Raw genomic sequence first — 17,021 nt, 5'->3', positions numbered from 1 at the left:
CGAAGAAGAACAATAGCTCTTTGCCATTTCATGGCTCGAGCTAATAATAAATGAATACATACGCTTGAATTATACTGAATAACCTACAATACTTAAAATATGCGATACAACTTTAAACCAAAATGAAACAAATTTAAGTAAATACAAAAAAAAAAACACATAATATACTGTACCATAGGAGTAAATATTGCAAAGATACGAGATCGAGAAATTGCCTTGAATGTTTCGGACAATATTGTGGCGTGGTAGAGGAACGAGTGAAAAGACAGGCGATCATTATGAGTGACGTGTTGTCAGACCTGGGAGGAGATGGATGGACAGGGAGAGGCTGGAGCTGAGGCCGGGCTGCTGAAGAAAAGGCACAGGTTGAGGTAGTGCTCGTGGCTGCACAGGATTCGCAGGAACTCCAGACGCATACTGATCAGTGTGGGCATTGACACACTTTTGGAAGACATCTACGAGAAAAGATCATAAAAGGAAATACATTTGAATTAGGAAACTGAACACATTGTGATTTCTGAGACGTACTGTGACTTGCGAAATGTTTTAAAATTAGGATTGACGTCCCGGTTGAAGTGAGACATGATCGCTTCTTCAATATATTGGAAATGTTCCTGTAAATGTCTTGGTTGAGGTTACCGGTAAGGCCGCGGTTATCTTATTACTTGGTTTACGGATCCGCCGCACTTAGATTATTGATTTATACAATATAAATAAAATTATTTTTTCTCTCTTTTTTTTTTTTATAAAGTACCGCCGACAATCCAAAATAGCATTAAATGAAATATAAAAAGCGGTATTAAGTCAAAAGATAAGAGCACGTGAAGCTTGACTGAGCCGCTCTGTCCCTGCGGCGAGAGCGCGCGCTCATTTTCTACCGCTTGTTTCTTTTCGGGGTCGCAGGTGACTGGAGCCTATCCCAGTGACTTCGGGCCTTAGGGAGGGTACATCCTGGACAGTGGCCAACTCGTCACAGGGCCAACACATAGACATAGACATTACAGACAGCCATTCACTCTCACATTCATTCACCAGGGCCAATTTAGTCACCAATTTTGACTCACACATGATGTTTTGGGAGGAAGCCGGAGAACCCACGGTAACACAGGGAGAACATGCAGACTCAAATTATATTTATATTTCGTCCACCTGTTCAATATATTTAATTTAAAAAACCAAGTAATAAAATAACTGCGGCCTAAGTGAAGAGAAAAAAGTAAATGTGTTGTAAAAAAAAATAAGCAAATGGCAAAAGCGCAAAAACTTTCCACTTAAAAGAATACATATACTTGTTACTGGTACTGTAAACTACCACATACAGTAAGTAGACGATCATTTTTACTAATAATTTTATGTTCCGTTTGTCGTAAACTGCAGTGGCGTGAGGTCAAAGACCAAAAAACTCTAAAATTATGTATAAATTGTTCTCAAATATATTAAAATAAGCCCATTTTCCCCTCACTTTTGAAGCTTGGTTAAAGTCACGGTGTTATTTAGTGGCCTCTACAGGCCGCTCGGCATTACTGCGCTGGAAGCATGATTCTGCTTTTACCGCAGCAGTTTTACAGTCTGTGTCCGTGTTCAGAGGCCCGTTCATGCTCCTGCACATGTTCTCTGAGGACCACACAGCCTCAAACCATTGGATCTATGCTCAAACCACGCTGAATAAACCTGCTTGGGAATCAGGGATGTTTGCAGGAGGAGAAGTGAAGCAACAGCAGCGCCAAGTTTCAACAAATGGGCTTAAAAACTATATTTTAGTCTGTGTTTGTAGCTAAGGTTCTGTTCATGTTTACAATGCTTTGATGTTCGAAATACAGGCAGTCATTCAACAACATAGAGCGCCAATTTGTGTAATGAATTGTTCTGTGAAGTGATCTTATTTTAGTCATTCAGCACTTTGAGCAGGTATGAGAGTTTAGCTTAGTGGTTTGCCTTTCACACAGTAGGTCGGGGTTCAAAGCCAACCCTTCCTTTTTCACTTTTGTGTTATGCACTAAATATTGATGAACAGCCCAGGTCTGCTTGCCCATTGGTAAACTGCAATATTTATCTAAAAAGCTTAATAATAGAAAAGGCATCACTGACTTCCTGTTCCTGGCATTTCACTGAAGCAGGCAGCAGATTTTAATGTATTGCTTTGTTTTTATTTTTTGAACAATGGCTGAACATATTCAAACTCTGTACATATGACTCGAAATCTGAATTGGGGGGAGGTAAAAACAGGAATTTTCTGAGCACTCGAGCCTGAGCAAGATTACTCAAACATCCATGAATCAATCAACAAGTAATGATGAGGGAACACTATTTAAAACTTTGATTTTCCCCATTTAAGACATTATTGAGCCAAGATTGTTTGTATTAACGCAGGCACATATACTACATAAATAACTGCAGCCTATTTGATTTGCTAATTGCAACAGTTTAACTGTTGATTAAATTGTGAAACATCTTGCAGTCCATATTAGATAATACCATAAATAACATAATAACACTAATAATGAATATTCTACCTGATTGCAGTAGTTTTTCACCAGTAGAAACACAAATCCGCGGTCCATGAGAGACAGCAGGTCGTACAGGAAGAAGGCCAGGCTGATGTTGACTTTCTCCGCTTGTTCTACCTCCTAAAACAACAGCAATCAACAAACAGCAATCAGTAAACCACACTGATTGGATCTGGCTGTGCGTGTGGCTATGCAAGCTGAGTTTTTGATACCACATAGGCAAATATAATTAGCACAGCAAGCTCCCTTTTGTTTGGAGGACATGACAACATGTACACCTGCTCCAGGGACAAAACGCCCGTCTGGTTAAGCTGATGACAAGCCTAATTTGCAGTAATTGCTATTATCTTATCAAACTTTATAGGTTGCGCTCATGTGACATTGCAAAAAAATGTTCTGCCCATAGTTTAAACTTGAGCTGGAGGGGCGGTGTGTTCATCAACATGCAGATGTTTTGACATGGTTAATATCTCTGTCATTACAGAGCCACATTAGGGATGGGCGATGTATTACCGGTAGTGCCAATTATTAGTGGCTACAATTACCTGGCTAGAAAAATAATCTGATACTAGAATAATCACATAATCCAATAATTAGACCTGATTTTATGTGTGTGTTTACGTGCACAAAACAAATCTTATACTAAAAAAACACTTTCGACACTTTTTTAGAGTAACTGTATCTGGAGGACAAGGTACAATGAATTTTAGAATAACTCTGGACCCAAGACAATATGACAAGGTGACAAATGCAGATTTCTGTTCAGTTATTTATTTCAAAAGCTTTGAAATCAGGAACTCCAACATTTTTTTTTTTTTATTTACCTTTTGCTGTTTGACCAGAATGGTGCAAATCTCTGCCGTAACCACGGAGACAATTGTGGTGATGTCATCTTTGAAACGATCTGAAAAGCGGCTCCTCCGGGGGACATTTTTCTTGTCAAGTTGGGACACATGCTGGGCCATGCTTTTTACCTGGTAGAAATGAAACAACATTTCTGAAGAACTTTTCTTTTTGAAGTCACGTCCTTAAACTTAACACTGAGTACTTTTATTCATTAAGTACAAATGTAGCAACATGTTTGGGGAGACCACCTCAAATTGTAGGAAGTTGTGTGGTTGGACACCGTGGCGGACATAATACATTTAAGTTTATAGATAATAAATGCCATTGTTCCATTTTCAGTTTTTATGAAGCATAACGCTCAGAGAGAGATTGGAATAGCAGTAGCTCATAACAGTTTACAACCCAAAAAGGCAAAACGCCCAAAAAGTGATAAGTGTATTTGATTATGTTTTGTGTGTAAATGTCTCTCTTTTCCAGTTCCAGTGGCATCAGTGTCGCTAAATAAGTGAGAAAGGGACCAAGGACCTAAATGACAGGACAATGGTCGCCATAGTCATAATATATGCCACCGGACCCCACGAATCCAGCACATCCCATTCCCAACGCTGACATTTCCTTATTACATTTCATGTCATTACATAATAATGTGTGCTGTGAAATGAAGATAAGCCAATATGAGCCATGGAACGTCTTAAAAACATATGAAACTTAAATTAAGACTAAAATAAATAGGAAAACAGAAACTAGAAACAGAACTAGCTCAATTGGATGATGATTCTGAGATACTTGTACGTCGACTGGTTAATGTGATTGATCAAAACAAACAAAACAAAAAACAACAACGTAATGTTCATAATTTAAATCCATAAAAATATTCTTGAATCAGTTTAGGTAAAGTACCAACCAGAAGCTCGAAGAAGAACCATGCATATTTGTAGGAGTTCTCTCTGCAGACCCCAGTGCTGACCACCATCTGTAAGGCCAGCTCCTCGTGAAACAGCTGCAGGACAAACAACCTTTTATTGAGTTATGAAATCACATCACATCCTTAGAGTTACAATTCATCTGAAGCCAGTTTCAAGTGGAGTTGATATTATGGGAAGCAAAAGCCCAATCTGTGTTGTACTACCCCCTGGTGGACAATAGTAATAAATAGTTTTGTGAGGTGGAGATATGTATGTATTTTACTCAAAAAATGGATCTCAAATGTTGTTTACAAATGTGTTCAAGGTTTTGTAGATTTTATACAAAAGAGTTAAGTGACATCAACAAATAAGGGACCTGAATATTTTTTTTAAAAGGCCAGGTAAGACTCAACAAACTTATGTTTTATCCAAATTCGAAATAGAGAACAAAAAACGCTTGGAATCTAGGTTCATAACAAGGCTTGAAAAAGTAACTGGTGAAAAGTTTGGGTTGGAATAAATGATAAGCAGGACAATAATAACTGTTTAACCTTTATTAGTGTGTAGTAGTCCGTCGTACCTTTCTGTTGGACGGCCTGGTGCCCCCCGGGCCGTTCTGGTTGTTTCCTGTCACATAGGTGGACATGCGGCTGCCCGGGCTGTTGTGGCCCTGCACAGACACACACAGCTCCGTCACATTACAGGAGATGGATGGATTCATTAGAGCAGCTGTCGAGCGGCCTATTACATTACCTAATGTACTGTGAGGCTGCCGTGTGCACGAGTAAACAGGCTGGATGTTTACTACAGCCTGTTTGTATACATCATACACGATACAAGTATGCACTGAATTACTGAATACTGTAGATGACAATAGTGAACAAATTTTGCCGTTTTGATTTAATTGATTATTCACACGTCTTTCTCACAAAGGCAAGGTGGATGAAGTGTCTTGCCCAACGAACAAAAACGTTTTCACTGGTCAGGGCAGACAGTGAACTCCAAGCTAGAAGTTTTGTCAGAGCTTGACTGTAACTTTAATTTGTTGTTACATCAAATTAAAGCTTTATTTACACCGAGCTGGGCTACTTTGCATATCGATAAACCAGTGTCTATTTTTTGGACACTATATGAAATTTGTACACATAATGGTTTTCACATCAGACTTGAGGAAAGAGAAATATTTAAGATTGTATAAGGCCTAGATTAAGCCTTGGTTTAAAATGACACAAAACTAGGGCTGTCAAAAAAATCCTACTAAAATAATCATTAGTTACAGCCCTAATTGTTATATAACATTTTCTCTTTTATACCCCGATTTAAATTAGGCCAAATGATCCTTCTTTTAAAAAACATATGTTAATGTAAGTCATGTTTGTACCTTGCCCAAGAGTATGCTCTGTACTTCATTGTCCTCTGCAGAATTATGAGGAGCTGGGATGTCCGGGTTACTGCTGCTGCGGATTCTCGATTCCAGAAGCATCGATCCAACTGAAGCAGCTGTGGCCCGACCCATGGTACTGAAACGAAGCGGCTCCACGGACGGCATCGAGCTCACTGAACCTGAAGAGATTCAGTAAAAGGCTAAACAAATCACACTGTGAAAAGCAATATCTACAAAAGTTTAAATATTTTGAATTAAGAATATCAATCGGCTTTAAACTCATTTGGATTTACTTGGTTACCAATGTTAGTTGTTTTTTTTTTTTTGCAGAAAACTGGTATATATATATATATATATATATATATATATACATATATATATATATATATACATATATATACATATATATATATATATATATATATATATATATATATATATATATATATATATATATATATATATATATATATATATATATATATATATATATATATATATATATATATATATATATATATATATATATATATATATATATATATATATATTGAAAATCTGACGGTGAAAGGAAAAGGAAATAAATGAGAATTCGAAATAATAAATTAAAATAAACAAAAATAAGAAATGGAAGTTTTTGTTTTTTTATCCTCAAGGGAAATTATTCAGTTGTGCTGATCCAACCAATATCAAAGATACAATAAAATACAATACCAATGATTTATATGCAAGCTATAATTGTGAAACCAATCAGAAACCACTTAAAATTAGTCTGAGTAGTAGTAATAAAATCAAGATTTAAAAATACATTATTATTTTTTCCACTGTGTACAAAATAATTTCAACCACAATAGCCAACTTGTCGTACCTGAGCTGTGCTCCACTGGGGGGTCTGGCAGACAGAAGACCCAGTAAAGGTACGTGGCTAAGAGGCAGTTTCGGCCCTGCTGGTCCCGGCTCAGCTCCTGACTGTTGTGCAGACTGTTTATGATGGACACCACTGATTCAAACGCTATCTGGGCTAGATTGGCTGAAAGAAAGAAGAAAAAAAATTCTCACTCACTTTTACAAACATTTAACTTCTTCATAAGTGTGAGATTATAATTACATGTATCTATCTCTACAGTTTTTTAAGTGAAGTCTAGGCGTCCTGAAACCTTCCTAAAATTATTCATGGGTTTCAGTAACATACATTGTTTTCTTTTACACATGTGTAAAAAGTTCAAGCCTTGGTGCGTCAAAGATTGCCCATTGATGGATGTGAAACGGAGTCTTTTGATTCTATATATGTAATGGCACAGTCAGAGCTTTTTGGTGATGGTCAAATGTGTTGCACTGGCAAATAAACAACTATAATTGTAGAGTACATAGCCACATGTATTATACATTTACATTTATGATGTGCTTGCATAAATATATGTATTTAACGTCAATTGATGTGGCTGTCAAAGGAAATCAGCATTTTCTGTATTTGCCATTCATTTTATATGTAAATGTTACGCCTAGGTTTTTTTTTCTTTTTACGAGTGTGTTATTATAATAATTATGCTTCTACATCATTATCTCATCTTGCAAACATGCTGATGAAATACGTTTATACCAAGGTTGTTAAAATCTATTACGCACAATCTAATAAAATACTTGACTCACAAAAATACAAAAAAGCTCCTGTATCTGTCCAGTGGCATTGTGCTTTGATAAGTGGACATGTCTTTACAGTCTTGATGCTCCAAATGCGTGCATGTAAAAACTATTAGAAATGTGTATCTAATAATGACCAGTGAGTGTGTGTAAACTATGCATCTTTTCTTAATCACAATAAGATTTTCCGGCATGTTCGAGTGGCGTTCTCACCCGTCTGCCCCGCGATGAACATTGGCTGCATGATGAGCGTGAAGAGTTTGTCCAGCACCAGGTGGAGGAAGCTGACCAGAGGCTCCAGGCTGGAGGAGGACAGGGAGATGATGCCGAGTTTGAGCTCGTGCTCCAGTTTGTTCTCTGGGATCTTCTCGTCACGGACCCTGAGGGGGAACGTGGCCCCGCCCTCCAGAGCATGACACAAGGTGAAGAATCGCTCCAAATGGTTGTCCTGTAAAAGGTTATGAGAAAAAAAGGAGAAAAATAATGAATAAGGAACGCAGTCCAGACATAAACAAACATACTTAAAAGGAGTGGTTCAGTATTGCTGCACTCCGAGTTAAATGTTTGATTAACCACAATGTGCTTTTTACTGCTCAAACTAATTTGATTCTGATGGGAATAATAAAGTTGTCTGAATCATAATTCTAGTAGTTGTTTGTTTGCAGTCATACCTGTGTGTGTACAGACGACATGGCCTGGATCTCAAGATTGAAAAGTCCTTTATGGCTTTCCATCCATTTGACAGGGGGAACCTGGGGAGGGAGTTTCTGTAAAATATGAAGAATATTATTCTTTACTATTAAGAATATTAGTCCTTCACTTCACACTTCTTAGGGATAAGCTACTTCTGTAGCCAAAGCTGCTCTGGGGTTGATGAAGGAAGAGAAGTGTCTTCAGCTCAACCAAACATCACCAAACACTCACAAACTCCTACAGAGCCAAGGTGGAGGACGAGGCGTCACAACAGCTGCACAATGGTCAGAGGTGGGATCGAAACAACCTTTGGTTTGTGAGCAAACGCTCTACATATAATTGGTTGTGTGTGTAAGTGCGTGCGTGCGTGCGCGTGTGTGTACCTCTGGTGGGTGGAGAGAGTAGTTTATCGGGAGTCGATCCAAAACAATTGGCAGACAAAACTGTCCCGCCTGCAGCCGGTCGCTATGCAACATGGGAAGCCACTGAAGTGTAAAAGAATAAAAAAAAACATTAATTTCATATTTCAAAACATCATAGTTGACGTATGTTAATATTGTAACATATCTGTATTGCATTATGTACAATGCAAATATTTCAAATAAAGAAGTGCTAGAAGTCCTACTGAGTATCCAATGAGTGTCTCGCAGCTTCCGCTCTGATTCTGCTTCTGTTGGCAGCTTATGTGGTAGAACGTGAACAGCAGGTGATGTCTCTCTGTGAGGTGAGCTGGCAGGGCAATTTTTACCTCCTCGTAGAAGTCTGGGGACCTAAGCAAAAATACAGAGCAGGCAGAGTAGAATTTAATTAATTAATTAAGGAATTGTGCAAAGGATGACTTAAGTCCTTTAAACAACAACAACAACATTTCTGTATTGCAAAAATACTTGCTTGTTATGGTAGGTCACGGGGGTGTAGACTTCACGGACAAACTCGGGACCGCTTGATTTCCCAAAAATTACCTGAAACCAATAAAAGTAAAAAAGTCACTTAACTAGCCAAAGCTCAGACTTAGATGTATTTGCGTGACATACCGCCATGGAGCAGGATGGATCCTCTCCACTCATGAACTGCATTTTGATGGTGATGTTTCTGGCTGATGTTAATCTGTTGACAAAGTTCAGCCTCTGAGGATAAACATACAGCAGATTCCTGTGAAGAAAAGGCAAACAAAAGAAGAAGCAATATTAAAACCTCCACTTTGAGTATGCATTTATGAAACTAAAACTAAAAGTTTTTCAACGTTTCATTAAACTGATTAAATAATATAAGAGCCTTAAACATTACTTTATATCACAATAAACTGGTTTGATATTAAACTGACATTCAAATGATTACATAGGCTGGTCGTCCTTGCCAATATTTCTATCTTAATGAGTTTTTTTTCTTGCTAAATAATAGTTAAATTAAAAAATATATATAATAAGCCATTTAGTCAGAATATAGGGCACTTCCACTTTCAGTCACTAGATGGCACCTTTGCTACAAAGGTAATTTGTTGAAAAGAGAAACATGCCAAGCACTTGAACTACATGAAGGCAAGATTGTGGTTTTAACAGTAATCAAAACTACAGCATGGTTAAAAAAACAAATATACAAGCATGTAATAACAGACTTTAGACATATTCACTTGTGTCACAAGTAATTATTAAAACGCAATATTTCAAACCCAAATCTAATGTGCTCTTTGAAATGTTTGCGCTGCTGTATCCAATAAAAGGGAGTAATGGTTCCAAACAATGTTCAAAAGATGACAAATACTGAAAAACATAATACAAGTGTTGATGCCTGATAGATCTTGAGAAAGTGCTGTAGACAAGGCGGTTCAAACCCAACAAAATAATACAATCCAATGGTTTTGGTCAAAGGATTTTGAGTTTTATGGCTGCAGCGTTGTGGGTTCGAAGCTGGTGCTCAACAATTCGTAGCATGTCACTTCCCAGTCTCATCCTGTCAAATAAAGCCTACCCGGGCCAAAGTAAAGATGGATACCAAAAAACTGCACTGACAGAAAATGCTTGAAAATAGACTCTACAATAGCGATGATGCAACAAACCTCTTGAGTTTGTTTTTGTAGCTCATTCCTGGAGTCATACAAACTGAGCAAACAGACCTGTTTACACCTTCAGTCATGCATTTTTCAAAACCTTTTGGAATGTTAATGTTGAAAATAATTCACAGTGCTTTATTAATCTCAGTATATTTATATACATTTGGACAATGCCAAAAGGCAAAAACTATTCATGTTTTAATTGTGATTACAAATACAGTGAAATCAAGAAAAAAGAAATTTGATTCTGAATTGGCTTTTAAAACATGCACCACAAAATAAATAATTGATAATAACTCAATACTTTACAGGAAAATGTTTACCTACCTAATTGTGATCATGAATTTGTTTCATAACAGAACAAGGATAACTTAGAGTCTCAACTGTCAATTATGTTTATTTTAAAATCAGGGGCAATAGATTTTGCCTTTGAATTATGGCTTTGGGAAGATCCAATTGTGCGGTGAAGTCACTAACCTGTATATATTGTGTGGGACGTAGACCTCACTGGATGGGAACTCCAGCACTTCTTTGACGGGTCGAATGTTTTTCTCCGCCACCGGGACAAGAGGAATGAGCTCTGTGGACAAACAAGCCTGTGGAGTGTCGATGAGTGGGGACATGTCCAGCCTGATGGTGCCTATAGCAACAGAAAGTACATTTACATCAGTTAATACCCGCAACATGACCTCTGCAGGTTTAAACATGTAATATAATCACAACTAACAGTGGGACAATATTAGCTTGTCATATACTGAGAACACATTACATCAGTGAGAGCATTTGATTTGAACAGATTTTCTTCATATCAAAGACAAAAACAGGTCATTCTGGACTGTAGTCGGTTGATTCATGTTTAGTAATGTGAATTATGTGACTATTTTTGGACTATTTATTATTTTATTTTATTTGGCCTTAATATCTGTCGTGACAAATAGCCTATTTGCCCAATTCTGGCATATTTACAAATGTTGGCACTGAAATAAAATAAAAAAAATACATTAATAATAACATACATTAATAATAAAATAAATGAAAAATAAAATGAATGAAAAATATGAAACAAAAATACATGAATAAAATGAATAAATAAAGTAAATCAGGAAATAAATAAATACATACATAAATATACAAATGCATAAATATTAATTCAACATCTCAGATAATTCTAGCTATAAACAATATACTATATAACAAATAGAGTAAACTCAATATGCAACCTGGAATTGTCTTTATTCTTCGCTGTGGAGTGGATGTCTTTTTAATATCAGAAAGGAACTTCAGCAAGTCCTCGTCACTCAAGCGATCACCCTCCTGTCAAAAGATGTCAAAACAATTTGTCAAAACAGACATTTTTACAGCAGAATAGCTTCAGCCTAGTGGTCTGAAAGCTTGCCTGTTTGAATATGGTGCTGATGGTGATGGTTGCCGGTTTGAAGGCTGAAATGTTACAAAGCTGATCTTCAAAAGTGCTGTAGCGCTCAGAGTTTCTTCTGGGCAGTTGAGTCCGGCGGTCGATGCTGCTGGACTTACCTGGAATTACATGGAATTCAACAGACATCAGACTGAGGCTGCTTGATGATGCAAAATAATTATAATAATACTGGTAAATTATGCAATAATTGAAATCACAATTGTGGAGCTCAATACTCCTGCCTCTCGATTCTGGAAGTAAAATTCATTTTTGCATAGACAAAAATTTAATTAAATTAAAAGTTTGAAATAGGACAATATTCCATCCATCCATCCATCCATTTTCTAGCGCTTGTTCCCTTTCGGGGTCGCGGGTGACTGGAGCCTATCCCAGTGACTTCGGGCCTTAGGCGATTCCTTAGGAATAGGACAATATTATGTTTACATACAATACAAGTTATCCGTTTCTTTATTATTATACTTCTGTCCCTAATCTGTTTGGCAACTTTGGAATTTCCCTATTGTGGGACAAATAAAGGTTTTTTTATCTTATTTAAAACCTTTAGCTGAAATTTAAGTTTTAAAAATGTGTTTCAGCCTGAACGTTAATTACCACATTATCGGTTATCCTCTGTTGTCTCTTTAAACTCTTAATATTTAATTTCTAAGTCCATTGGAAAAATGAAAGCAATACAAACTATGGGAACTGCAGTGGGCTTTGACTGTTGAACTGATAATTGAAAGAAAGCTTTTTGAATGTTCTCAAATACAATGAGACAGAAAGCACTCGCCTCCTCTTAGGCTGTCTGAGTCGGTGGCGTCCATTGAGGCGGTGGCCGTGGAGATGACATCCATGACGTTCACTGTGGCCCAGGCGAAGGGCATGCGATAACGTCCCAGTCTGTAGCAGAAGGTTTCCGCCTGACCCCGCAGCTTATCCAGTTTGTCCTTGTTCTGATAACCACAAGTAACACAGTGATGTAAATAATCGAGCTGGGGATACAGTAGGCGTTTGGTGTCATTTGGATGAACTCAGACATGTTTAAGTGTTGCTGTGTTGTCCTGCATTCCAGGCTTGAGCGCTCAGAACATGTCAGCGTCAAACATGTAGTTAAAAAATGGAGACACGGAGTTTATGGACCAGGAAGTCAATGTACCAGTTTCTACTCCTTTGTCTATTCTAGGTCATTTTAGGTCAATATCGCATTTAGAATAATAATACATGTAAAATAATCATCTATATGTGTTGTATGTATGTTGAATGTTGTATTCCATAAAGCTCCTTAATTTTTTTATAGTTCGAAAAATTTTAGATCATGTCATTGCTCAAAATTGCTTCCATTCGTCAACATATTATATACAATTTAGCAGAGAAGACACTGTTTTTTGATTGATTCTCCCTCTGCTTTTTGTGACACCAAAACCAGTGTATGTGTTTTCTTTTAATCCATGAGTTTCAGGGTGACGAAGCAACTAGCATTTAAAAAAAAAAAAAAAAAAAAAAAAAAAAAAAAATCACATTTTGAAAAGTGAAAAGAAGTAAATTTGGGCCTGGAAAAAGAAAAGCCATGATTACTACAGCAATATCAAGGCAAAGTTGTAAAAAGTAGCTAAAAGTACTTAATAATGCATAATATAGGACCTTTAATATGAGTGTTTTTGCTGCTGTGACACACGTACCTTTCCAGAGTCACTTTCCCTCAGGGTCATGTAGGGGTCAGCACATTCTGTGATCTCCCCCTGCTGAAGGACCTTCTCAAGCTGTAACAGAAACATGCAATGCTGTAAACCTGTTTTAAATCAGAACGAAATACAAGAAAAATTATAACAAACGAGGAGATACAATTTGAATAACTGCAGCATTCTATTCTAGGGTCATAAGGGTTTATTAATAATACTTCTGTGATGGTTGGATTAGATTAGATAAGATGTTGCCGTCTATATAATCATGTTGCACAAGCTATGGCCACAGATAGGCATGTTATGATAATTACTAATCTGACTTATTGTTCAGTAAAATAATAGCTGGAACAATATTTTTGAGGGCTCAATATTGATTGTTTTGATTTATTTTTTTGTGATAGGATTTGAGGGTCGACTAAATAAAACTAATTTTAGACACTTTCATACTGATTTACATTTGTTGCCGGTCTCGTTTTTAATATTGTAGATTTACAAAGTAATTTTGCTTTATTGTGTCAGTGGCATGAAGTGCTTCCTGTATTATTGTTGTACTATATCACACTTAACTTTTTTATATTGTGACAAACCTTTGCACAAAAACACACAAAGACTATTCACAATGTCAAGAACATACAACATCAACCCAGCAGTGGCTGTTACCATGCCAACACCACAGTAATACAAAATGATCCATCCTTTTCAGTCAAAAAAATTGCACCCAGTCCTGTCCATACCTTAATGACCAGGTAGATGTCGGGGGAGGGGTAAGTGATGGAGAAGATGGCAGACCGGGCCAGGCTGGAGTGATCCATGTGAGGCGTGTGAACTTTCAAGAAGTTTTTGAACGGCTCAGGGTTCAGGTCACAGTAGAAGTTTTCAGAAATCTGCAGAAAATACAGAAAAGTAAGATTAATTATGATTGATGAATACTATGATTTTATGTGGGTCATCCCACATAGGAATCTGTGCAAAAAAATATTAATTATATAACAGGCCCATTTAATTCTGTATAGTTTTGGTGTTGGCACCTTGTGGCTTTGGTGAACCACAGCTCCATCTAACAGAACCGTACGAACAGATCGTTCATATGAGCAACTAGGGCCTTTTGCATTAGGTCAACCTTAAAAAAGAGGTTTCAATCTCAATGGGTTACAGCTGGTTGAATAAAGGTTAATAAATAAATACAAGTTGTACAATTTGTCATTAAATACTATGATCAAACAATGTGATGTGAGACATTGAGTTTACATTGTAAGCATCCATATTATACACAGTGTACACAGTATATAACAGATACAGATACAGCATGACTAATGATTTGGTTAATCAATATAATTGTAAAATGAATAGTCGTGACAGGCAAAATTGTGTAATTTCACTTCAATCTTTACTCTTAAAAGTAAAGTGCTTTTTATCTGCCTGTCACACTTCATTCAGAAAGTTTGATTTAATAAAACCAGTTATTATAGGATTGATAATGGGTCAAATAATGTGAAAGAACGTGAATTAAGGATCGTGATAGTAAAATTGCATCTCATGACTGGCCTATTACAAATGACTGTCTCCACATTTACTTTAATAGAGCTGTTTATGACACTGCTCAGTGGTGTTTCAGTTGTGGAGTTCTTACCCGTGACATAAGAGACGACTAGTGCAGTATTGGTCCCATACTGTATGTCCTGCCTGGCTCGTGTCATGTGATCTTTCTCAGTTAAAATCCATTAAGCCCTCTCTGTCATCCTGTCCTTACTCCACAGACCACAGCATAACACATTCTGAGCCTGTTCAATATGTTAACTGGAATCCACAAAGCCAGTAACTATCACATTACGCGCTTACAAAACATCACGATTTTTTCCTCCTGTTTTGATCAATCACAATTTTCAAATCAATTCAATGTTGTCTTATGACTAATAAAAATGCCTTTGAATAATTATTTTCTGAACATGATAGACAAGATAGACTTTTTTTTTTAAACAATTGCAATTTAAAACAAAAATAGTCAGATTCCCTCGTACAAAATACGATGTTCTAATTGCTATGTAAATATAATGTATATTTTTTTCTTTTCAATCAAAGAGATTAAGATCATAATACAAACTCAATGTAGCAGAAACAAGTACAAAAGTGGTGAAAAATGGGGTCGACTCGTAACAATTTAATTGACGAAGTGTGCATGACATGACAAAACTTTACACAGCTTGGGGAGTCATGGTTTAAGGTCTGAACAACTATTTGTATCCAAGAGGAAACTGCCCTTCATTAAAATGATTTACTAAAAGGAGTGAAGATGACCTAAGTCACTTTTAAGGATTCTTCATTATTAAAATACCTATAAGACAACAGCACTTGGCAAACCAAACAGTATCCAGACAATCGCTTATAAAACATGCTCGAGGCAAACGTCACAATTAAATACTTTCTACATAGTACATGGTTATGGGAACTTATGGAAGGTGATCACTGTTGAGCTCCATAAGTAAACTTCATTCATTACCCATAGACCTTTGAAAAAATAAACAATTTAATAAAATGACCTAAAAATTAAAAGTAAATTGAAAGCTTACTTGGAGACAATCAGCAATATGGTAACTAATGAGCACACAACAACAATGAGCACAGTTTTATTTTATACAACCACGTTATTAAACAGCAGAATTTTAAAGTTTTATTTTGAATTTTTTTTGCACTAAAAACAACAAAGCAATAGCATCGTGAACATTAGTTACCACACAGCTGATTGGCCTTTGCTTTTTTAATATTTTGAAAAGTCTCTGGGAAAAAGGAATGTGAGTTTTTAAATTACTATTAGATTATATTGGCTAATCACCAGTAGAATAAGATCATGCAGGAAAAGACATCAAGCGCGTCATCAAAACCACTTAATATCCCAAACATCACGTTGGAAATGAGTGTTTTCTAAAATGTATGAAGTATTTAACTAATTGTTGTTCTTTATTTCAAGTATATACATTCTGTCATTGGTCGGAGCAATGGCTGTAATATGTTCATTTAGTTCACCGTGCTATTGAATCAACATTTTTGTCGTATAATTTCTTTTTAAACACGATACAGTGGTTATTCGAGGCCACATGGTGGGTCAGATTGTGTGTCTTCACTTTGGCATTTGGATTTAAGACAGGAATAATTGCATTGCATTATGGCGTATTACAAGAACATCTGCTTCCGATTTCGCAGATGTGAACTTAAAACAAACAATCCAACGGTTTCCTAAGAGACGGAATGAGATACAGCTACGGGTATTTGTAAGCCGTATGAAGTTAGGGAGGATTTTAGGTCTTTAAAAATGGGGGACATTCAGAGAAGTGGAAAATGGGCCACATTTCTTTCTAGTTCCACTTTAATTAAATCTAACGGACCAAACAAGCGCGGCAACATGACCTGCACAGACAGTACTTTTTCACTCTCTTTGGAACAGGAACAAACCTATCATTTCACACACTGAGAAGGAAATACGTATATCCTTCTAATACATTCATGATCAATACTTCATTATTGACTTGTTTCTAAAAATAAAAAGGAAGATCAAGTGACCAGATCAACATACCTTCTTATCACAAAGCATTAGCAGTACAAGTCCCAGGTTTAGGAGTGTTTTTGTGAGAAAGAATATCATGATTTAAAGATTATTCACAATTATTGACACATGACCAAACATTGGCACCCTAAATTTGCTATCAATCTTCTAGCACAGGGGTGGGCAATTATTTTCCTCCGAGGGTCATATTCAAATCCAGGCAAGTAGCGGAGGGCCGCCCCGCAATCATTGGTGTGAAAAAGAATAATCAAAAAAATTTAATATCAAATAAAATATCACTTTTCTGTCAAATATAGGCTATTGAATCTATTATTTAATTAATTTCACATCATATTTATTA

At 36.5% G+C, this 17,021-nt stretch overlaps 1 protein-coding gene across 1 annotated transcript in view; it reads right to left on the bottom strand.

The window, feature by feature from the left end:
* Positions 1 to 17,021, bottom strand: part of dock8 (dedicator of cytokinesis 8) — a 93,338-nt gene that overhangs the window by 36,607 nt on the left and 39,710 nt on the right. Inside the window, exons 9-27 of the mRNA XM_072433122.1 lie at positions 13,857 to 14,006; positions 13,120 to 13,200; positions 12,231 to 12,393; positions 11,423 to 11,559; positions 11,247 to 11,340; positions 10,504 to 10,666; positions 9,011 to 9,128; positions 8,868 to 8,938; positions 8,602 to 8,746; positions 8,360 to 8,461; positions 7,955 to 8,050; positions 7,497 to 7,731; positions 6,511 to 6,672; positions 5,640 to 5,821; positions 4,839 to 4,928; positions 4,258 to 4,353; positions 3,332 to 3,481; positions 2,514 to 2,627; positions 300 to 455 (exon numbers count right to left, since the gene is read on the bottom strand). Coding sequence (XP_072289223.1) covers positions 300 to 455; positions 2,514 to 2,627; positions 3,332 to 3,481; positions 4,258 to 4,353; positions 4,839 to 4,928; positions 5,640 to 5,821; positions 6,511 to 6,672; positions 7,497 to 7,731; positions 7,955 to 8,050; positions 8,360 to 8,461; positions 8,602 to 8,746; positions 8,868 to 8,938; positions 9,011 to 9,128; positions 10,504 to 10,666; positions 11,247 to 11,340; positions 11,423 to 11,559; positions 12,231 to 12,393; positions 13,120 to 13,200; positions 13,857 to 14,006 — 2,505 coding nt within the window. The remainder of the gene's footprint in view (positions 1 to 299; positions 456 to 2,513; positions 2,628 to 3,331; positions 3,482 to 4,257; positions 4,354 to 4,838; positions 4,929 to 5,639; positions 5,822 to 6,510; positions 6,673 to 7,496; positions 7,732 to 7,954; positions 8,051 to 8,359; positions 8,462 to 8,601; positions 8,747 to 8,867; positions 8,939 to 9,010; positions 9,129 to 10,503; positions 10,667 to 11,246; positions 11,341 to 11,422; positions 11,560 to 12,230; positions 12,394 to 13,119; positions 13,201 to 13,856; positions 14,007 to 17,021) is intronic.

This window comes from Eucyclogobius newberryi, unplaced genomic scaffold (assembly GCF_026437365.1).
Source record: "Eucyclogobius newberryi isolate DKJ021-1_F unplaced genomic scaffold, fEucNew1.0.hap1 SCAF_6, whole genome shotgun sequence".
Taxonomy (NCBI): domain Eukaryota; kingdom Metazoa; phylum Chordata; class Actinopteri; order Gobiiformes; family Gobiidae; genus Eucyclogobius; species Eucyclogobius newberryi.
This window is presented reverse-complemented; position numbering and strand designations above follow the sequence as displayed.